The sequence below is a fragment of the Momordica charantia genome (genome assembly GCF_013281855.1).
Source record: "Momordica charantia cultivar OHB3-1 chromosome 8 unlocalized genomic scaffold, Mcharantia_2.0 BLBB01000008.1, whole genome shotgun sequence".
In the NCBI taxonomy this organism is placed as follows: domain Eukaryota; kingdom Viridiplantae; phylum Streptophyta; class Magnoliopsida; order Cucurbitales; family Cucurbitaceae; genus Momordica; species Momordica charantia.
In genome coordinates, this window is record NW_028275166.1 from 8,712,666 (window position 1) to 8,736,178 (window position 23,513).

General features: G+C 32.6%; 3 protein-coding genes, 1 non-coding gene and 1 pseudogene across 5 annotated transcripts; 2 read left to right on the top strand and 3 right to left on the bottom strand.

The window, feature by feature from the left end:
• Nucleotides 1-414: 414 nt before the first annotated feature.
• LOC148209471 (small nucleolar RNA snoR135) lies at nucleotides 415-561 on the bottom strand. Its single transcript, XR_015793346.1, has one exon. It is a non-coding gene; the product is annotated as a small nucleolar RNA snoR135 (small nucleolar RNA).
• Nucleotides 562-2,344: 1,783 nt separating this feature from the next.
• LOC111021021 (profilin) lies at nucleotides 2,345-4,265 on the bottom strand. The gene is made up of 3 exons (XM_022297848.2): nucleotides 4,030-4,265; nucleotides 3,387-3,524; nucleotides 2,345-2,772 (listed from the first exon to the last, which is right to left on the bottom strand). Exons 1-3 carry the CDS (start codon nucleotides 4,150-4,152, stop codon nucleotides 2,638-2,640), a joined length of 396 nt encoding a protein of 131 aa, XP_022153540.1. The 5' UTR covers nucleotides 4,153-4,265; the 3' UTR covers nucleotides 2,345-2,637.
• Nucleotides 4,266-5,326: 1,061 nt separating this feature from the next.
• LOC111021075 (mitochondrial-processing peptidase subunit alpha) lies at nucleotides 5,327-9,841 on the bottom strand. The gene is made up of 13 exons (XM_022297918.2): nucleotides 9,678-9,841; nucleotides 8,849-9,088; nucleotides 8,423-8,719; nucleotides 8,137-8,304; nucleotides 7,773-7,940; nucleotides 7,358-7,438; nucleotides 7,118-7,184; nucleotides 6,837-6,934; nucleotides 6,319-6,391; nucleotides 6,169-6,239; nucleotides 5,961-6,010; nucleotides 5,719-5,831; nucleotides 5,327-5,618 (listed from the first exon to the last, which is right to left on the bottom strand). Exons 1-13 carry the CDS (start codon nucleotides 9,714-9,716, stop codon nucleotides 5,566-5,568), a joined length of 1,518 nt encoding a protein of 505 aa, XP_022153610.1. The 5' UTR covers nucleotides 9,717-9,841; the 3' UTR covers nucleotides 5,327-5,565.
• Nucleotides 9,842-15,625: 5,784 nt separating this feature from the next.
• Nucleotides 15,626-19,562, top strand: LOC111021059 (ATP-dependent 6-phosphofructokinase 6). Of its 2 annotated transcripts, XM_022297897.2 has the most exons (13): nucleotides 15,630-16,382; nucleotides 16,986-17,032; nucleotides 17,139-17,178; nucleotides 17,254-17,316; nucleotides 17,417-17,554; nucleotides 17,653-17,811; nucleotides 17,909-17,962; nucleotides 18,046-18,114; nucleotides 18,203-18,332; nucleotides 18,424-18,689; nucleotides 18,777-18,825; nucleotides 18,911-19,065; nucleotides 19,190-19,562. In XM_022297897.2, the coding sequence occupies exons 1-13, from the start codon at nucleotides 16,173-16,175 to the stop codon at nucleotides 19,373-19,375; spliced, it is 1,566 nt and encodes a 521-aa protein (XP_022153589.1). In that variant the 5' UTR covers nucleotides 15,630-16,172; the 3' UTR covers nucleotides 19,376-19,562. The 2 variants fall into 2 exon arrangements, with proteins under 2 accessions (XP_022153588.1, XP_022153589.1); XM_022297896.2 differs by having other exon boundaries at nucleotides 15,626-16,382; nucleotides 17,139-17,316.
• Nucleotides 19,563-22,859: 3,297 nt separating this feature from the next.
• On the top strand, nucleotides 22,860-23,512 carry LOC148209472 (uncharacterized; annotated as a pseudogene).
• Nucleotide 23,513: the final 1 nt, after the last annotated feature.

A 23,513-nucleotide genomic window follows, 5' to 3' on the forward strand; every position in this document is an offset into this window, starting at 1 on the left:
TCTAACTAAATCAGGTCGATGCAGTAATTGACTTACGATCTGAAATTTATCAGATGACCATCATGGACTGGTACGGAACAAGCCGATCAATAGACAAAAATATGGAAACAAGAACAATAGTTAATCGTGAAGTGAAAATCAACCTGAGTGAAAGATCAATGTCAGATCTCATTGTTCGTTAAAGCGATCGTTCTTCGTCATATTGAAAGGCTCATCAGAAGAACAATGCTTAATCCAAAAATACAGTAAGAACATTTCATTATTTTGAACCCTAAAAATGCTCAAAGAATCAAAACAGAATCGCCGAAAGAAATTAGTTAAAAGTTCACGAGAAATCCAACCGCATAGAGACCGGATCCACAGTAGATCCAGAACTCGCGATCATCAAAATCAATCAGGTTTCGAAATGTGATGTGATGTAGGGAAGATGATTGTTGAAAAATCAATGGGAGATGAATCACAACTGCCCACCTTCCCCTGGAGATTGGATATTGCAGGGAACTCTTTCGGAACAGAGTGCACTGAAATTAGCACTACGCCGATACACACAATCCCTGCTTCACAATCTCTATACTAAAATCGGAAATCCAAATCGAAGCCGACGGCAGAGAAACGAAGGAACTTCTCAGTGACGAGAACGTTTGGAACCTTCACGGTAGCAGTGCTTATGAAGGGGGAGAGCCGCGGCTAGGGTTTCGTGAATTGATCCATAATTACGAAATTGCCATAGGGCAAAACGGTGCGCTACGGCGGGTTAAGTAATTATTGACATCTTTTTTAGCAAGTAAATATTCACATATTTATTTAGTTTTTATGGCCGACATTTTTTTTTCTTTTAATGAAAAGTAAATATTGACATTTTTTTAGAATAAGTAAATATTTTTTTTTGAGAAAAAAGAATAAGTAAATATTGATATTAATGTTTACTTTAAATATTCAAATTAATGGTGTGTCAATTTGATGTTATTAATTTTTTATTAACATATGTTCAATAGTTATTGGAATCGGTTATCAAAAATAAAATAATTTTTTATGTAAAAAAATAAAAAAATATAATTATTGGAATCATAATATCGAACAAAAATTAATTACAGTTGAAAACAGCTCTTGTAAATAAAAATTGTACAAAAATTTGTCTTGAAATGCCCCCAAAACCCCCCAAAATTTTTTTAATTCAATATATTACTTTAACCATTTATTTTAGTGATGAAGATAACTCTTCCATAAAAGCTTTAGATAAATTTTTCATTTTTGAAATTCGGCCCTATGAAAATCAATCATTTTTTTAGCATATTATGTTAGGATTGAGATTTGAACTCGTTGATGGGATCATATTAGAAATACAAAACGAAAACTTCTTTCTATTTTCTTTTCTTTTTGTATTATTTATAATTATTTGTAAAATTATCAGGATTACTTTTTTTAACCTTCTATTTAAGGAAGGTACTGTAACTATATTCCATTAAAAGAAAATAATATTTGTACCTTAGGGTGTTAGCTTATTTGTAAAGAGCTTGAGTGTTGTCTTGTATCGAATAATTAAAAAAAAAAGAGAAAAAAATTAATATTTTCTTGATTCAACCTATGATAAGATGTAGATAGGTTCTTAATCGTATTTTAAGTCATCACAATATAGATTTCTTTCTATTTTTGATATTGGAATGTTTGATGTAAATTTCTAATGAATTTTCCCCTTAACTTCCATCATATTATTTACAATTGTTTTAAAAACTTAATATAAATTGTCTTATAAGAAATATTCATCCACTTATCACACATTATTCTTAAAAAATAAAACAATTCAATTTGAGTATTCATGAGAGAATGTGAGCAAGTTAAATGTTATTTTTTGAACTAATGGAACAAAATGTTAATTTATCTTTTAATAAATAACAAATTTGATCTAATTAGTATAAAGTGACTGCCAGGAGCCTGTTTAGTATTTCTTTATCATTATCTAACATGTTTGTAACTATTTATAATTATTTAAAAAATAAAGGTTCTATATGAAATTTTGAACTAAAATTCAAATTTTTATGCCATTTATTTATTTTTTAATATATTTATTATCTATGTTTTAGAAAAATTAGAAACGAAGGAACAACAAGTCTCGTTATTTTGCAACTATATGTTTCTTCGGTGTTGATCATGTTACCAAATGAGTCATAATTATCCGTCGCTTATTATTTAAAAACAAAAAACGAGAAAGGAAAAAACAACGGGGAAGACATGAGAACGAAAAAAAAACATATTTTTTAAACCATATTATCTGATAATCACGGTAGTGAAAGGCAAGAATGTTTATCATATGAGTAGGTTACTTTAACTCAACTATAATTAAGGGTTCACAAAAATCAATATTTATATTAAAACCAACTTAATTACCAACAACAACAACAATACAATACGTACAAGCTCATGCTTTGAAAAAACTGATACTGGAAGAAGTAGTGTTTTTCATCAATGCACAAAAATAAGCCAAAATACATAGAATGGGTAGAAATCAGCGACCAAAATCACCACACTCTTGCTTTTCATCCTGATTCTTCACACTATTATTTTCTGTAACTCTCAGTTCACAGCCATAAAAAGGCTCAAAATCCCAAATTATGTATAGAAAAAAAAAAAAAAAAAAGATTACAGGCCTTGATCAATCAGGTAATCTCCCAACTTCTCAACGATCATGTTGCATTGTCCTGGAGTCATAGGTTCATCATATAAACCAAAAATGAGTGCCTGGGTTGTTTTCTTTACAGTGATCCCAGAAGTGCCCTGTCAAATGGATCATCAAATAAGATCAAAGATTAGATTAAATTAACACAGTACTGGCATACTGCAACTCCTAGGAGGGTTGAATTTCATTTGCTTCATTTTTTGTTTAATAAGTTGACTGTAGTGATCGGTATGAATTGTGATAATTGGAAATTTCATAGAACAGACCATGAATGGTGGGAAATTTCCTAGGAACTGCTTTAGATTGAAAAGTTGTTGAATAATTCAGCAAGAAAAATTTTGAATCATAGGAAAAACAACAATGAATCTTTGAGGCTGTGCAAATATGCATGTTTAATAAGTCCAATATCTGTCACATTCCTTGGTGGCAAGCAGAGAATATTTTGCCCCACAAATTGTAGGTTTATTCTCTCGATCATAGAAAATAATTTATTCAATACTCTCGTAAGGAAAAGAAATGCCCAAAAGAGCAGAGTGTGCATTTTGATTTAATAATCTTCATATTCAAAGAACAACCAATCCTAAACGTCAGATCTATAGATTATCTGAATTAGAGTAACCAGAAAATAGTATCAAAAACATTGATGATCGATTATCAATCGTAACGCAACATCAAAGAGAATCATGTCAGGATATTGAGCCACAAAATGTACCTTCTTTCCACGAATAACAGCTCCAGATTCCCCCTGGATAACCATGTACTTCGCTCCACCAAGGTGTAACCCAGTCGGGGCAAGGGATCCAGGCTCATCAAAATCCTTCATAATGGCATTAACCTCTTCTGGCTTGAACTACAACAACCGCCGAAAGAAGACAAATATTTATTCATCCCGGACACTATTATAGGCTAACAGAATAATTTGACCAATAAAATAAGTGACTGTGAAAACAAAATTTCCATTCTCAACATCGAAATGTATTGCTCAAATTCCTTCCCACAGACGTTTTAATTTCCGTTCATTGTATCAAGATGCAAGAACAAAACAATAGAAATTTGCAATAATTAATCTCATCACAGCAATTGAAAGATCTAATAACTAAAAGTTCATAACCCTCAGATCTCAACAGATCACAATAAGCAATGTAGATTATCGATTTTCGGCAAATACATCGCTCATTATATCCGAAACAAGAAATCGTGGAGCCTTTCCGATCATAACGTACGCCTCCGAGAACTAAAATGCAAGAAGAACAACAACAGCAATAGCAGAGGGAAAAAAAAAGAAAAAAAACTAAAGATCCGAAGAAATGCTCCATTTGAGAACGTAATTGAATCAGGAAAAAACAGGGGAAAACCTTGGGGAAGTCGGCGCTCTGGGCCCAAACAGTACCGTCGTTGCCGACAATGGCAGCGGCTTTGAGATGTTGGCCGTCGACCTCATACATCAACTGATCATCAATGTAAGATTGCCACGACATTTTCGATCTTCACCGAGTATGAATCGATCAAATTCGCTCCAATTTTGTAGTTTTTTTTTTTCTTCTTTTTGGGGTTTTTTTTTGGTTTTTCTTTGGGTTTTGGTTTCTTGCATTGAAGATGGATGGGTATATATAGTGTTGGCGGAAGGAGAAATGGACATTTGTTGGGGAACCGGCCGGTAATGATTGAGGTATGGTGGTCCCAGATGTATTTCTGAGCCGTTGATTTGGAGCTGATTGAACGAGTGCCGTTCACTTTTGCGAGCTTCTTTTTAATCCACAAGACTCGTTCGGAGTGGGACCACAACGCACGTGGCAGATGGGGCTCTGATTCGCTGTATCCACCATCCCCTCTTGCCTTTTGCCACGTGCAATCAACACCATCTGATGCTCTTCATTTGCCCTTCCTGCTTTTAATTTCATAAAGTTACTTTAATCATCCATTTTAGAGCCGTCCGAATCAAAATTAAAAGCTCACCCATTTCTCAATTTTTGTTTTTCTAAAAATAACAATTAATAGTAGAAAAATGGTGAAAATTTGAACATCCAATTCTAAATTGAATCAAAGTCATCTAAGACGGTAGATTACCTTCATCGACTAAGAATGAAATAAAGTAGATTACTTCTAAAGGTTCGTTTGATAACGTTCTCATTTTTTTTATTTCTTGTTTTCAACTTTCTTAAGAAATATAATTATTTCGCAACTAACTATGTTTTTATTTTTTTATTTATCAACACTCTCAAAATTATATATAAATTTTGAAAAAAACGAGTCTGACCATTTGATAATAAAAGAGGTAAGGGTACAAAGAAAGTCAAGAGCATTTAGAAACCACCACTCGAAAAGATCCAAATGATTGTTACTTCTATACGCCTAAATAGTACTTAATAATTATCAATCCGAACCCTTATTACTTTTCTTAAACCTAAAGGTTGATTCTCTCACTTCATATTTATTGAACAAAATAAAAATATTTAAGAATGAAATTATTTTATATTATATACCATAAGCACGTAAATTTTACTAATATTTCTTTTTATCGATCTAAGACGATTTTTGTAACAAATTTTTTGAAAGGAAAAGAAACTTTTTAAGTTGCCCTTGAAAATATTGTTCCCTAAGCTGCCAGGCCAATATTGTAAAGAGAAGAATACGGAGAAGATGTGAGAGATGTGAAGGGAAAAAAAGGCCCATGCTAATATTCAAATAAATAGGTCAAAAACTCCTCCACAATTCAGAGGGAGCAACTGAATGAATTGGAAACAAACAGATAATTTTACATCATCTGATAAAAGACTTCATTCAAAAATTTTATTGCAAATGGTGGTACAAAGCCTGCAATTGCTTCCCGGCGAAGAGCAACAAGAACACAAGTATCAGATAAATGCTGAGCTTGAAAATGCACAGGTATCTCATTTTCGGTGGAACTTGCTGTTAACAGACTCGTACGTCGGGACATTAATAACTGCAATGCCAATGATGAAGTTTCTAGATGTCAGTCTTAAAGATATGATTGTATCGAAATTAGTTAATTCGATGGAAAAGATGAAGAAGTTGAAGATTACCGTCACCGTAGGATGCCATTGTTAAAGGAGATGATAAAACTTTCTGGGAAATGTTAGTAATATCGTTCAAAGTGATTGAATCTACAGCCTTTATGAAGTGCTCTACAGGCTTCCTGCAATATTGAAAAACATGACGACCCATAACTTAAAACTGCAGAGAAATCCAATAACATTGGAAATATGAAAATGGATTATAAGAAAGACGTGCTCGGTAGTAGAGCTAGTTCGATCATAAAAGATACCTCTCTCCGTATGTCAAAATCTGCCTCCCGATATCCTCGGACACAATCATCTGCAGGATAATCAAGTGTCAACTTACTTTGGTCTCTGTTTTACTCTCTTTTAATGAAAGGTTCTGCTACATCAGGCATGGAAGAGAAAAGCAAAGAGAATAACAGCCCATGGCAAAGAAAAAATGATATGTGCGTGTGAGAGGAAGAGAGAGTGTACCCTAGATTCTAGATTCATTAAAACTGCAGATTTTGTAGACTCTTTGGCGCGGTTAAGCTGCACCTCGGAAACTGCCACGAAAAACAGGGAGCAAGATATATAAACAGAGTAATTAAAAAGAACCCGAACACAAAACAAAAATCTGCAAACCTTGCCCAGGAGTTGCAATTGAGATTAGTTCTGAAGCAGCAATATCAACTGCTTTGGCTACGAAGTCAGAACTCTGCATCCACAAATTGGATATTCACAATTGTAGTTATGATAGGTAAGAACATAACATGAAAAATTAAAACAAAGGCGAGCTAAAATCATGCAGTAGCTTGACGGGAATGCCTTTGGCTAATTAGGCATATTAATAGAACAATAAGGGTATACTAGCAATTAGCAGAATTTGTTAAAAATAGAGTCGGGAGAAAAGGATGGAGGTACGTTTATTGTGCAGTGGCTTTAGGCTTGAATAAGAATACTTGAGAATTATTGTAGTTCTTCAATTTTTCTATCTTTTTAATATATTCCAATTATTTGGTCCCTATCATAGCTCCCCATATAATTTGCAGCTAACACGTAACCTTGTTTCCCTCTCCCCCTTCTTCTGGTTAATTAACCATCGAACTGGCAGCATTAGTACATTAATAATATAAAAAATCAATTGTAAGATTGTGCCTTACAGTGCTTCCATAAATGCCAAATAGTCCCGTGTTATTGAAGATGCTGTTAAATGCAGAAAAAGACTGAATCTGTTGGTACTCATTCAAGACACGGAGATCTGTTTTGAATCCAAAATCAAAAGAAAAGACTTTACAGCAGCAAATAACAACAGATATAGGAGTGAATAAAGGAACTCATATAGATAAAAACTAGCAAAGAGAACGAATTACCATGGATAAAAAGGGAAAGGAAAAGGTTGATAAAATCTAATCGTTAAACTGAAAACCTAGGTGATACTTACATAGCCTTGAGTGCATTCCTTTACCAGGACCCCCAGCAGAAAATGAACCACCGCCTCCCATTAGCATCTGCAGGACTGAGAGATGTTAATAGAACTTATCAAACAAGAAATCATTTAACCATGTTTTTCCCCCCTAATATGAGTACTCGAACACGTTTCCATTCTCCTCCATTTTTTAAAACAATCCAACAAGACAAATTGAATATCTTTACGAGACCAAAAAGTAATAAAACGAGGCACCTGAAGAACAGTCAAAACGATGGCATCTTTCTCCTTAAGCCAACCACCAGGAACCTCAAAAGCAAGGGCAAAATGTGTGCTCTGCTAAAATGAAAAGCCTACGTGAATATATAAAAATCGAGCAATGGGAAACAGTACATCAGTGAAGTTATAGTATATTGATCACATTATCATTAACTCAGCCATTCACGGGAATCAAAGGCCAAATTACTTGTCTTGGTTAAGTAAAATTCAATCCTTTGGTATTTCCTCCTTTTCTACCGTATGTTATTTTCAAATGGCTGGCCAATTAGATGGGTTTAAGTATATAACTCAACCAAGTTACATCCACTATACCTCCATCAATGTTTTGAATCATGGTTTTGAGGGCTATTGTGAATGAATAATCTACAATACAGTTATAGTTTATACACACCCCAGAGTCAGATTGACGACGATAATCCCCTCCAACATAGGCAGATTCTGGCGCTTTCGAGCTAGGTACTTTTGGTAGGTCAGATAGAAGAGGTTCTGCAATGGATAAAAGCTCCTCATGTTCAACCCCAGATGCTGCAAGTACAATTCTAGGGGCAGTATAGTTCTCCTGAAATCCAAAAGTGGTGGAATATCATATAGTTTAAATTAAAATACAGGAAAACAGAGGGAACAAAGAAATGAAATTATCATATGTGGGGAGGCTAAGAAGATATATGGGGGAAAAGTAGGTTGTATGCCTTCCTCTATGGAGAAAAAGAAAGGAAAAACAGGAAGAGTAGTCATAAAAGAATGAAAGGTCTCACAGCAATAAATTCCTCCAAAATGGTGCCATCCAATCTGCTTAACGCAAACTCTGGGGCCACGAGAGGATTTGCAAGTGCACCAGAATACCCAGCAGAATGAATTGCCTCAAGAAGCAAGCCCTGGGGGTTATTTGAAAGTTCTCCAAGTTCTGCTCTCATCTTTTGCAGCTGTATGGACATATGGAATCAAAATATTGGCAATGGACACGAAAGCCCAAAATATCATTTTTCATATTCAGTTATCAGACGGACAAACTTCTATAATGGTAACTAGATGAATGATTACCTCTTCATTAATTTCCCAATCCAAGTATGCAGGGTTCCTGACACAGTCTACTAGCAATTCCACCATTTCCGGTACATATGTTTTTAAAGCATCAAGAGTGTATCCCATTTGCTCCCGAGAGGCTGAGGCACCTGTGTTACCACCAATAGCTTCTACTTCCCTAACAATCCGCAAATGGCTACGATTTGTGGTACTCTTGAAGGCCAACCTTTCTAACAAATGTGAGGCTCCGGAAGACAATGGGGTCTCATATATGGAACCACAATCAAGATATATCCCCACAGAGGCTGCAGGATTCTGGTTAACCAACCAGTCTAAAACTTGTCAGTTTGGTAAATAAATAAGTTCATTATTAAATTTAAAACAAGAAGAGTCTAGATGCCATTAAAAAAAAGAGTCTAGATGTCATTCAAGCTCCATACATACCGAAGAGGTTTCCGAAGCAATTCTGACACCATTAGGAAGAGCGGTAATCTTGGTCTTGCTTGGTTCGACATAATCAGGCAATGGCGGTGGGAGGGTAATGCCAGATAGAGGCATTTCCAGTGGGGGAAGAGAGCTTGAACGTTCTCCAGTGAGCCAGCTAAAAAAGCCCCCCGATGTTGGTCTTGCAGCAACTGCGCTGGATGTTGCAAATCTAGAGGCCCCCAAGTTGGCCGCATGGTTCTAATTCCATTACAAAATAAAACACCGTAAATGAATTTTTCTAAAAATTTAATATTATTGCTTAAAAAGTTCATTTCCATGAGCATTATCAATCTCTTGAAAGTTGTTAAAAAACAATGGTAAGCAGCAGTTCCAGTACACGTTCATGTGAGATATGCACAATGAGTAAATACAGGAACAAATTGAAGCCATAAATCTAGTTTCAACTAGGATAAAGAGGCAGTATCCCCCTACTCCTTCCACACGAACAACCATCCCATGTCAAAAGTTACACACCCATTACTAAATTGATAACACCGGTTAGTCAGATAATTATCAATCAATCCAGAATCAAGAAATTGAAATGATTTCCCATATCCAACAGCCGAGTGGATGCAAACTAAGCACTATACATTCTAAGCATCTGAAAACAATCCAACCAATACAGGATCCGAAAGGGTTGTCGAAGCTTTCAATCATCGTACAAAACCCATATCCAGATCTACGACGCCGAAATTTTCTTCGACCAGCATCAATTTTCTTCCATATAGTTAGGAAAAAAATCTTCGAAATCAGAAAGATGGGGCGCGAAAGGAAGGTTTGGACTGACCTTGAGCGACCTGAGTCGTGAACCGGCGATTCTATACATGGTGGAGCTTAGTTGCAGTGAACCCTAGAAAAGCTTGAGGGTCGCCTTGGTTTTTTCTTCCCTCGAGTTTCGTTTTTCAGAGAAACCCCAATGGTGGCTACGACGGGGGCGGTTGAAGGAGAAATGCCTTGGTTTTGTTTTTGGAGCAAGAGATCTGCAGTAAAATTTCGTACGGTAAATATCTAGGTTTTTTGCTTTTCCTAATTTTTTCACCTCATAATGTCTTGAGTAAACTAAAAGATGGACAAGATTCAAACGATGTCGTTTCTGTTGGTATTAGCATTTACTAATAAAACACTAGTCTTTTTTAAGTACAAGACGTAGGAATGAGAATCGAACACACCACCTCTTAATTGAAAATATATTTCAATTACCACTAAGCTATGCTCATTTTGATCCTAATTAAACACTAATATTTACCATAAAAGCGGGCTAAATATGTACTATAATGTCTACCAAAATAATAATAGTAATAAATTTTTTTAGTACAACAATTGGGGATGAAGGATCGAAACTCTTAGGGGTCGTTTGTTTTGTGAGAATCCGAGATTTCCGTTGGACGGGCATCTGGATTCCCACGTTTATTTTGTGAGAATGTAAGATACTCGGAGATGTTGAGATGTCCGGGTATCCTAAGATGCCCATACGGGAGGCATCTTACGAGTTTTGGATGCCCTTCTGAAATACGGGTTTCCAAGATTCCCGTGTTTAGGATATCCACTTTTAAATTTTCCCAAATATCTTTATAAATTTTCCTATGAAACAAACGTGGTTATCTGAAGATGTCGGACATCTAAAATCTTCCTATTTTATCAAATACCATATATGTCTGTATTGGGTGTGGGTTGCGGCAACTAAAATTAATTACTTTTGCTTTGATTTTTTCTTTTTTTTAGCACTTGTGTTTAGATGCTGTTAAGATTAATCAAACCTACTTAATTTATTTATCTTTTGAAATTCTATGAGAATTCATTTGATTTTTGTATTTAAAATGTTAGAATAGGAAAAGTTTACCTGTTTAGTAGTGTTTAATTACTGAATATTGGAAGTTCCTAGAATCTCAAAAGTTTTACAACCTCCTTCTTTTACAACTATAAAAGATCTCTCTTCCATCTATTTCCAACATAATTTGATGTTTATTTTTTTCCTTCTTCTTCTTCTACCTTTTTTTGCTTGTTATTATTTTTACGTGTCGTATCACGATTTCGTTTCTCTATGATGATTTCTTAATTAGTGCAGTAGATGACATCCATATATTTTAGAGCAGTGTTGTTTAGCAGTCTTGAACATTGGTAAAAGGTAAATATATATGCATATAATTTATTAGGGAATATCATTCATCATATTTATATATTAAAAATTTTGTTTATTGAAGATTTTATTAGAGAATATTAATAATCCAATTTTTTAATAAAAATGAAATTAGTTTTTTTTAACCAAATAAACTTCTCTATGTTCATCCTTCAAAATATTTACTTCCAAAATTATAATTTATAATTTTTTACTTATAGCAATTAAATAAATTTTAAAATAAAAGGACACACATTGAAACTAATAATTTAAGTACATTCATGAAATTAACATTAAAAATAATGTGAAAATTTTGAATATACATTTTATAATTTATTCTTAAAAATTAATTTTAAAATCTACAATTTTATCTCTAATTATAATTAATAATTGAACCAAATTTTAAAGAAATAAAAATGTAAAAACATATTAAAATTAATAATTAGATGCATTGATAAATTTGTCATTACCAAATAAATCTATCTATATTATTTATTAGAGAACATTGACTTTTAAAATTTATGATTTTTCACTTTTAATAAAGTCACAAATTATAAAAATGTACAACTTTATCTCTAATTATAATTAATAATAGATTTTGAAACATTATAATATTTTAATAGATAAACAATGTTTAAAAAAGTAAAAATATAAAAACTATATTGAAAGTAATAATTGGATGCATCGGAAAATTGTTATCACAAAATAAACATCTCACTGCTCTTCATTCAAAATATTGACTTATACCATTTATAATTTTTTATTATATTTTTACTTTTATTAATAATTAAACAAATTTTAAATCAAAGTTGAAATATAATTTAAAATTAAATGAATGTTAAAAGTCTAAATATAAAATTTTTGTCAAATTATTTCTAAAATTAATTCTAAAATTTATGATTTTATCTCTAATTACACATTATAATATTATTTAAAAAAAATAGATTATAACATTATTCTACTACTAAAATACTGTAATTTTTAAAAAATATATTAAAACTAATTATTACATAAAAGTGAAATGATAAAATGTGAAAATTATGAATATAAATTTTTTTGTCAATTTATTATTAAAATTAATTCTTTATCTTTAATTATAATATATAGGAAAATTTTGTCCATTTTTAAAATCCTTTACATCAAAATTATATTTAAAAAATAATTTCACCTTATCTTTAATTATAATTATTAAGAATGAAAATTCAAAAATTTTATAATTTTAATAGTTACGTAATTTCCCCATTTTATACAACCATATCAACAACTTTCATCTCTTTATAAACAAAAGAAGACAAAAAAAAAAAAAACTTTTCCATAACCTCATAATTTTGTTTTTTCTTTCTCTTTTCCATTCCTTTTAAAGGGCATAAGAGAATAAGTTTTTTTTTTAATTATAAAGTAGTGTTATCTAGCAATTATATAATATTGTATTTTAATAAATAATTATTAGTTTGATCGAGAGACAAATATGCTTCAAGAAAATAGTCTCAGACATAAATAATATTCACTTAGATTAAATAAATTAAGTTACAACTTGCAAAACACGCTAGTGTATATATATGTGTGAACTCACTTAAAAAAAATGAAAAAAGTTTTGGTTCTTCAATTTTCAACTATATGTAAGTTTGGCTCATAAAAGCAAACGTGGATATTAAATAAATTTGCCCAAAACCATATTTACAAATGAAATTGATTGATTTTTTTTGGTTAAAATACTATTTTGATACTTGTACTTTTAGTTTTGGTTTGATTTAGTCCCTGTGTTTTTAAAATGTTAATTTTGGTCTATCTATGATTTCAACATTGGTTCATTTTAGTCCTGTACTTTCAAAATATTATTTTGGTTCCTCTACTTTCAAAATTAACTATTTTGGTTACTATTTGTAAAATTTTAACACAAATTATAAACATGACGAAAATCCATTAATATAAAGTCACGGTTACATTTCAAAAAAATATATTGAGCATAGTGTTGAAATTGTGATAGAAAAAACAAGATTACAAATAAAATTAAAAGACCAAAGTGATCACTTTTTAAAAATATAGAGGCCATCACGAAACATTTTGAGAGTGCAAATACTAAAATAAACCAAAGTTAAAGCACAGAGACTAAGATAAATATTTTTGGAGTACAAGAATCAAAATAACAACGTACATGAGTCAAAATAGTATTTTAAACTTTTTTTTTTACTCATATAGCATAACAAAATTGTGGAAGTAAGATGTCTTAGTGTTTATGGATCAATAGGATTTTTGAATGACCATTCGTGCAATTGAGTTTGATATCTTATTATCAACACATCAATATTAGACTATATATACTCGTTATACTTGTTAAGGTCACGATGTCAATTCATCTGATCACGTTATACAATGACTCTATAGTCGCAATCTTATAACTCAGATTTGTCGCATCAGTCCAATCATCTTCCCATTAGAAGTACATGAAACCTATTATTGTGCACATGCAAAAACACAGATGTTCTAATCTCTATAGTTTTTTTATTTTTTTACTTTTAATTTTCATCAAAGCAAGCATAGCATGGTAATTGAACTAATTAGCATATATCTCCAATAAAAAAGTTGTGAGTTCAATTCCCACCCCACATGTACTCAAAATTTTTTTTAAGTAGGAATGTCAATGGTGTTAGGCGAGAGTGAAGATGTCATCTTCCATTCTCGTGCTTGTGAAAAATTTTAGTCCCATCTCCACTTTGTTCTCTGGTTCGGGAATCGAGATTCAAGTTAAAGAATCCTTATATGGGGACGGGGATATTCGCGGGAAATTTACTAGTTTTATAATTATTTTTAGAATTTTAAAGATAAAAAGTGCAATAAACATATATTAATTATTTTTAGAATTATTATTTACTAGTACAAATAATTAGTTTTAATAAAATATTTAATATTTTATTCATAATTTAGTAAATATGTCAATAAAATATATATTAATTATTTAAAAAATGAAATCAAGGATCGGATCGGGACATGCATTGCTTATTCTTGGAGCGGGGATCCAACCTTTTGGGAACTTTTGTCTTCTCTAGAGACATGAAAATATAAGTCTATAGAGATGAAAATAAACTTTTGAAAGAGACATTTTTGAGTCATAAAGAAAAAGATTTTAAAAAAAATAATTAGTGAAAGAAAAGTTAAAGATAAAAAGAGAAAAATTTTAGAGAGGAAGAGTAAAATTGAGAAGAAAAGATATGTTAAAAGAAAAAAAAGAAATTATAAGAAAAAATTAAAAATTATAGTAAGAAAAAATTTAGAGATAAAAAAAATATTCGAAATTAAATGAGAAAAGAACAGAAAAATAAGTTAGGAGGAGAAAGGAAAGTAATTGTAGGTCGAGAAAAGTTTAGAAAAATATTTTTTAGAAAGATAAATGAAAGTAATGTGTTAGAAGAAAAAATAAAAAATAAAATTACGGAGAGATAAAAAACTTGGAGATATAGAAATAATGATAAATATTACAAATATTAAAATACTAGAGAGAGAGAAATAAATTTTTAGAGAGATATTTATGAAGAAAAATTTTTTAGAGTGAGAAACAAATTTGTTAGAAATAAATATGTGGAAAAAAAAGTTGATTATTAGAAGAAAAATGAGATTTTGAAAAGTATAAACTTATTTTTGACAACTATTTTTTTTTTGAAATTTACATAGAATTCCGAAATCGTTTTTGAAAAAAAAAACATGAAGTTGAATGGTTTATCAAACACCATTGTTTTCAAAAATTAAAAACAAAAACTAAAAATAAAAAACAAAATAGTTATCGAATGAACCCTTAATTATCCAAGTGAGTGGCACCGAAAGAGATGTCTCAATCCGCGAATATAAATATACAGGCATATATTTAGTTATACCAGTGCATGGAATCACATGTAAAAACTAGAATATTGAAGCTTCTTCATCAAACTTGAATCCTTCACTAAGATAAGAATTATCCTTAGGAGCCAAAATAATATACTCCCAACTAAGCAACCGTCAAGTCCATTTTCTTTTCAAATTAACACTCTCAATCATGGGAATCATGAAGGATGAAGTTGAGATGTACAAATTCAAATTTTCTGCTTTATTCAATATGGATGAAAACTTCGTTATTCCCACTCGAGCAAACTTGGTCCTGAATGAGAATCAATATTCATTATGGCTGTTATGCTTCTCCCTTGGGATTTTACTAATTTTACCTTCTACAAAAATATACATTCTTGCAGCTTTATTTAGCGTTCCAAATCTACCTTAAATTGTCCTTTGTTATCCTTTCCATGTTATCAAATAAATTATTTTTGGAAATATATTTGGACATATTCACATATGTTGAAATATATGTATCATTTTGTATTTTAGAGATTCTTTTAAAGAAGAAAGAGGAAAAGAAAAAGAATTACAATATGGAAGCCTGTTGTATTGTATGACAAGAGAGTTCACGCTCTCAATTCTTTGTCATTGCTTCAACAGGACCAAAGAACAAGCATGCCTTTTGATGTCACTTATTAAAATATAGTTTTCTCAGAGTATCACTTGGCATAATGCTTTAAAAAATTTGAGCTAAGAGATTCATTTCTAGAATATTTACAATATTTTTTCTTTTTAATAAAAGCAACTACAAATATAACTTTTTATTAGAATAGAAATAATAAATTCTAGTAATAAGTGTAATGCATAGAATCTAACCACAATGTTAAGGAGTATAACATCCTCTATGAAGTTTTTCAGAAAGGTCTATTAAAACTCTTCCAAATAGCTAGCTATATTCCAAAATTATATTAATCGTGACTATTTATTTTTTTCCAACCTCCAATCTTTAAGGAGGTTGTTAAGTCAACCCATCCATCTCTTCTCTTCCTCTTCTTCCTCCTGCTAAAACCGTGAAGAGTGGGTGGCTAAATCACAGGCTGCACGAGCCATGGGGAGGAGATTCAAGAATATTCCTTTTCAATCCATTTCTGACTTTTCTTCTTCTTTTTGATCATTTTCTTGCTCGCCAAACTTCCACAAGCCACAATAATACTTTTTTATTTACTTATTTTCAAATTCAATTGATCCGTTCTTCCCATAAGTCGCCACCACCTGACGTCGCCGCCGATCAGCCCCACCACCGTGGTTGGTTTTCAAATATGCCATCTCTTCTTCCTTCCTCTTCAACCACCTGCAACTTCCATGGATTCTTCCGTTTCTAGCTTCTCTTCTTCCTCCACTTCCTTCGACTTCAATTTCTCTGCTCCGGGCCCCGATCACCACCGCCGCTTTCAGAACGGCGAATCATCTCCGTCATCGGCAATGGATCATAACGGTAGAGATGCTCCCGGCGACTTTCGTTATGTTCTGGAAGATGTTCCTCACTTGACTGATTATCTCCCTGACCTCCCTGTAAGTTTGTAAATCTCTCTCTCTATCTATCTATCTTTTGTGTGTTTGGTTGCTGAGGAAGTGTGGGAAAGAAAAAGAGAGGCGATGGAAGAAAGTTTTTTGGCTTATATACAAGACTTCAGAGCAGGGTTAGTAAAAGTTTCTGCTTGTCTGATTTTATCCTTTACTATGCATGTAATTAACTGATTTAAACTAATTGTCCTAGTTGGAGTTTTATTTTTACCCTATATTAAATCCTCAGGATGTTGGTCAAAAAAGTTAAAGAGTTTTATATTATTACCAATTATAACATCCTTTTAGAGGAATATTACAAAATTCGATTCGGAGAAGGTTGAACATTTATCTTCAAAGAAGATAATAGGTATTTTATCATTTATCCCCAAGAAAGACTTGAGTTGAACTTAGACTTATAAGGCATTTGAATCTAAGTCATAGAGTATATATATATATGAGAATAGAGAGCCAAAATTTAAATGGAGTAATATCTAAGTTGGCTAAGAATTTGAATATACTTTCTTGTTTTCCTCTTCCTTCCCTCTTGTAATTTTTTAATTACTTATTTCCAAGGACATGTAGAATGAAACTTTATGTGTTTGTTTACAGGCATATCCAAATCCTTTACAAGATAATCCTGCTTATTCTGTGGTTAAGTATGTTCCTTTTAAGTTAGTGTTAATTGGTTAATACACCATACTTGGCCCTTGTTTGGGAATGATAATCATCTACAAACTAATGGGAATTATGTGGTTTCATCAGGCAATATTTTGTCGATGTGGATGATGCCGTTGCTCAAAGTGTAAGTAATCTATGTTTGAACTCCAAAGTTCTAGATGGAATCGTTCTGAATTTTGTAGGATTTTGTTCAAAACAGGTTGTTGTTCATAAGAACACCCCAAGAGGGACACATTTTCGACGCACTGGACCTCGTCAAAAGGTTATTACATGATTGTTTTCTTTCTTTTGCAACAATATCTTCCCCATCCCCATCCCCATTCTGTTTCTTTTGAATCATAACCAACGTCCATGACATTCAGGTATTTTTTGAATCTGACGAAGTTCATGCATGTATAGTAACTTGTGGTGGTTTGTGTCCGGGCCTTAATACAGTGATCAGAGAAATAGTATGTGGGTTATACCACATGTATGGTGTCCACAAAGTTGTTGGGATCGAGGTGATTGCATACTCTTGACTATCCTTAATCACACTATTAAATCTTGTTCACATCGACATCATCACTAATAAGGTCAACTATTTCACCCTAATACATAGGGAGGGTATAAAGGGTTCTATGCTAGGAATACAATTTCATTAACACCAAAGTCTGTGAACAACATCCATAAACGTGGTGGCACAATTCTTGGGACATCAAGAGGTGGTCACAATACCACCAAGATTGTTGATAGCATCCAGCACAGGGGAATCAATCAGGTCTCTTAAGTCACCAACAATTTAAAGATTTTTTGATCCAAACTTGAAACTTTTACATTGGTTCACAGTCTCTTAAGCTTTGCATTTTGATTTTCAGGTTTATATACTTGGAGGGGATGGAACTCAGAAAGGGGCTGCTGCAATTTTCGAGGTAATACATGTTGTTCTAACTATGGTTGAATATCTAACTATTGATGAGCTTGGATCTCAAGTATATGATTCTCACTTATGCAGGAAATTAGAAGGCGTGGCCTCAAAGTTGCAGTAGCTGGAATTCCAAAGACAATTGATAACGATATTCCAGTAATATAGTTGACTTGATTGTTCAATATTCATGAATTTTGATGCATGCATTAAGCCCATATTTGAAATTACGATTATCTTCTTTTAGGTAATAGACAAGTCATTTGGGTTCGATACCGCTGTTGAAGAAGCTCAACGTGCCATTAATGCAGCCCATGTTGAATCAGAAAGTAATGAGAACTGTATAGGTTTAGTCAAGTTGATGGGTCGCAATAGTGGTAAGCTTCATGGGATGACCAAGTGAGAATTTTGCAACTCAAAATGCTTTTTCTTAACTAAATTGTTTGTTCTTGATCTTGAATTACCTAGGTTTCATAGCAATGTATGCGACTCTAGCTAGTAGAGACGTTGATTGCTGCTTGATACCAGAGTCACCCTTTTATCTAGAAGGAGAGGGTGGACTTTTTGAATATATCGAGCATTGCCTAAAAGAACAAGGGCACATGGTTATAGTAATAGCAGAAGGTGCAGGACAAGAACTTATTTCCAAAAGCATGCATAACATGGATAACCAAGACGCTTCTGGAAATAAGCTACACCAAGATGTCGGTTTGTGGATATCCCAGCGTATCAAAGTTCGTCGTCTTCTCCCCTTTGCATGAAATACAACATTAGCTAGCAAATACTTTTAGATTTCTAACTAAGAGTTTCCATTGATCCAGGACTACTTCAAAGAAATGAGGAAGATTGCAATAGATCTCAAATACATAGGTAGACATAGATTATCCTTCTCTTTCATGCAAAATTTTTCCCCAAACACATAAACAAGTTACTTGACATTTTTATTTCTTTGCAGATCCTACTTATATGATCCGTGCAGTTCCTAGTATTGCATCAGACAACATCTTCTGCAGCCTTCTTGCTCAAAGCGCCATTCATGGCGCGATGGCAGGATACACTGGCTTCACAGTAGGCCCGGTGAATGGGCGACATGCTTACATACCATTTCATGTAAGCCTAATACCATAAACCTCTACTCCTACCATTACTTTTAAGTTAATCGTTCATCAATCATATGAAAAATGGTTACATACTTAAATGTAGATCAAACTTATGTTGCTTTTTGTATGTGCAGCGAATAATTGAACGACAAAACAAAGTAGTGATAACCGATAGAATGTGGGCAAGACTATTGTCTTCCACCAACCAACCAAGTTTCTTGCACCCTAAACATGTCAGTGGTGAGCAGAATGGCACAAATCCACATATCCATTTGGTAAGTAGTTCTATAAATGAGAACAATGCAGAGATGTTAAAATAATCAAGTGAAGGCATTAACTCACACAAGCCAACTAAACCTGCATAACTAGTATTTGGGGATCACTATTTTATTTGCAATTTCCTTGATCCTCGTACCTCTAATTACTTTATTTCTTCGAACTTTAACAACTGTACCTCCCAGAGATGAACTCATTTATTCTACACTTTGAGCTTGGTATCATATCTAACCATCCATCAGCCAAATTTTTCGGAATGCCGAGATGAAAAATAAAGCCATATGTATCCTTTGCCCTTTTTAACTTTGGCTTGTTGTAAATTTCAAGTGCTGTAATAAATTAGTCAGCATTTTTGCCATGCGGTCAATAAAAGTAACAAGAAGAGTTTTTTTCATTAAAGTTCTTACTTGAAAGATCGAATCCAGTCAATAGGCTGCCAGAAATTCACATTGATGAGAACAAATTGAGGGCAAGACAAAAACTATCATCATTCCTAGAATAAAATGGTTCGTGTAATCACAAACAAATGCAGTGATTTTGTTGTGATGACCTTCTATGAACTAATATATGTTTCCTCTGCTTGCCATTTCAGAGTTTTATTAATATTCATATCATAACAATGTTAATACACTACAACTATCATCCACCATCTATAGTGCTTCAGAATTTAGAAATGATTATTGTTCAGATAACAATATGATTGAGCTTTGATTTGTATCAATGAAGGCCTCAAGTACCATAATTCATTGAACACGACTATTTTACTGAATGTTACTTTCGAGTTTGGTAGACTTGCATTCAATCTATAAGATTAAGCTCAAAGTCTGCAGTAGCTTCCATCCTATTTACAGCTCTGCCTTAATTACAGCCTTCTTATGATCATAAAAGATTGGGCGGCGCTTATTATGTAGCTCCTCTAGGTTGTTCTTGTTGGTTTTCTTAATATCTCTATGTTTCTAATCTATATACATATGTCTGTGTTAGTGTATGTATTTATAGCTGTGTCTGCTATGCTGTGGGGTTCTGAACTTACAAATTAGATGCTAATAGACTCAATCATGATCATTTTGATTGAGTCAGAGAACAGGGAAAACAATTCTCTACCAGGTCTTCCTAACATTTGAATCACGATAAGGGAAGAATGCCATAAATTCTACAGACAACAAGAGCGAGGAAATTCTGAATTGAGAAAAAAAGAGAGGAGCCAACTCACAGTTTCATGTAGCCTTACACCAGTTTGATTCACGATAACCTACAATTCAAATAATTTTAAATTAAATGGCTAACAGGAGATCAATAAAGGGGGGAAAACGAGCATAGAAGAGAGTTACAGAGATTGAGAATCAAAAATCGATCGAGCAAACAATCGAAAGAGGCTTACTCGTAATAGCGATGATCGACAATTGGAACTGTCGGCGCAGAGGAAGAAGGAAAAATTGGGATTTAGGCGGAAGCAGCGGGAGAGGAGCGATGGGCTTCGGGGAGAAAAGCTGGTCGAAATGAGAAAATGCTTCCGAGTATGGACAATTCGTCGTCAGGTGTTCAATGTCTGCGAATTGCAGAAGAAAGGAGATGATCTCCCGCGGGTTCGCATGTGAACCACATTTGGTTTTATTTTAACTTTTTTTTCAAAAAGGTTTTATTTTAACTTTTGATTTTAAGTTTCAATTTTCTCACATGACAATTTAGATTTTAATTTGACGCTTCTTAAGATTATATTTTTGTATGTTATCTAAGAAAATATTATAACTATATTATAGATACTACGGTCCTTTATTGTACGCGACGTCAGTATCATTTAAAAATGATGTGTGGTCCACCAACATTAATTAATTATTTATAATGAAAATTTGTGGTATAAATAAAAACAATATCAAAGAAGTAGATGCTCTCATACTACCATAAATTTTCCGGCGGATTTGTATCTATTAATTACATTTGTCTATCACTAATACACCTAAATCTATTATGTCTATATACGTCTAAGCTTGAAATAAAATATTGTGTCATATTTGTAATTTTTTTGAACTTGGACTAAATTTTTTTTATTTATTGAGTCTTGGACTAACTTTTTTTGAACTCCTTTTAGTTCCAAAAAATTGGTTTAGATTTTGTTATACATTTTTAAAAAGGAGGAAAAAAACGGAAAAACATGGGTAAAGTTGTATTTATAAATCTAATTTTCAAATTCGAAAAACAAAATAGTTATGGTCTTAAAATTTAATTAAAAAAAACGAACAGTTTTTGTTATGATTAAAACTTTTGAATTGAAACAGGTTAGATAGCAAAAATTTCCTCCCCTTTGATTTTTATTTGGGCACTTTAGCCTGAGAAAAACAATTTTAAAAAGAGATATTTTTTCTATTAAATTAATTCAAACTTGATACTTCACGTTCAAACTTCAAAATGAATGGTTTTTCTTTTTTTTCTTTTCTTTTTTTTTTTTTAACAGCAAATTGAATGGGTATTGTGTAAGATATATTAACTCAAATATTTAAAAGCCATAAAGAGAATATATATATTAATAAGAAATTAGATCCTAATTTATCTATAATTAATTAATTTATCTTTAGTTTTATTGGTTCTCTCTTACTTTTTAGCTCTAAGATTTTTGTAAGCTCTTTCTAAATTTTCAGCATCCACCTATTTCTAAATTATTTTTCTCTCTAAAATATTTGTCTCTCAACCAATCAATTTTTTCTCTTTAAGATTTTTGTTTCTTTATAACTTTTTTTTGTCTCTCTAAAATATTTGTCAAAATCTCTCTTTGAACTTAAAATATTAATGCTTTTAAAATCACTTGAAAAAATTAGAAGTGTGTAACCAAACATTTTCGATCTGATTTTAATATTAAAGACCAAATTCAACGAAATTGCTTACATTCACACTGGTGCTTAATTATAATATATAGGTAACCAAAGTCTTCATCTTCCATAAATTGAACACCACACTACAAACAAACAAACTCCAGTGTTAGTTTATTGGAAAATAACATGTAATATAAGAGACTTATCAAATAAGGAATACAAAAAATAATGTCCACACTTTTTTATTTATTTATTTTTTTTATCCAAATCATCCCATACATAACCATAGCTTTTCAGGAAGTTCTTGTTGGTTTCATATGCAATATACATCTTTGACCAGGGGCAAAAATGTCAAATAACACGACATAACACAATTCAATCCATCGTGTAGTTTGCATTGCCCAGTGAAAGTGCAAAGTGCAAAGTCTTTCTTTATTATTTAATTCATGACCTCTTTAAATTTTAAAAATAAAATGTCTAAGGAGTCTCTGAACCTTTTTCAATTTGATGCGTTGAGTTCTTAAACTTTAAAAAGTATATAACAAATCTCAAAAATTTCATTTTTGTGTCTATCTAACCTATTCATATGCATTTACCTCTCATTTCTCATTATATATTTCCATGATTTCCATACATAGAGAGCAATCATAGAATCTACCTTCTGATCAAGATCTATCTTTTGTTCTTCCTCGATCTCCCAATTTGTTGGTTGCTCTTGAAGATGTTTATTCCCAATCTAAGCCACTCGCAGCATTTATTGGAGTTGAAAAACTACTTAAACTCATACACATGCAATGTGTGTAAGGAGAAAGGGTTCGGACCACACGGTACACCGATGCGAGAAATGCAATTTCGATCTTCACAAAGAGTGTATGTTTCCACAAATCTTACCAATTTCCCACGAATTCTTCCCTAGTTCTTTCACATTCAAATTCCTCGGGACCTCGCCAAAGGCCTGCCACGATGAATGCAAGAGAAAGTGCAACGCTTATCGAAAGTCCATTGATGTGGATTTGTGTATCATTGCCGGAGTCAGGACTTGAACCTCCACCCCTGTTGCAAAAACCTCAAAAGAAAGTGTGAAATTGAAGACGTGGAGTTCAATCTCTAGAAGAAGGTTGGAGGGCAATGCCTCTGGTGTAAGAGGAAGAGCGTTAAAGACGGGACGACAATGGATGATCCTACATATCGAAGTGCGGGGACTACCATTTCCATGTGGCATGTGTCATAGAAATAGCCTTAGAGGAATGGAACAAGAAAGAAGGCGGCGACAACAGCAACAACATGGCTCAGAAATTGAATCTAAACGCAATTCAAAATAGCAACAATATGAATAATGCTGTCGAGCAATCGCTGACTCTTGGTAATGCATGAG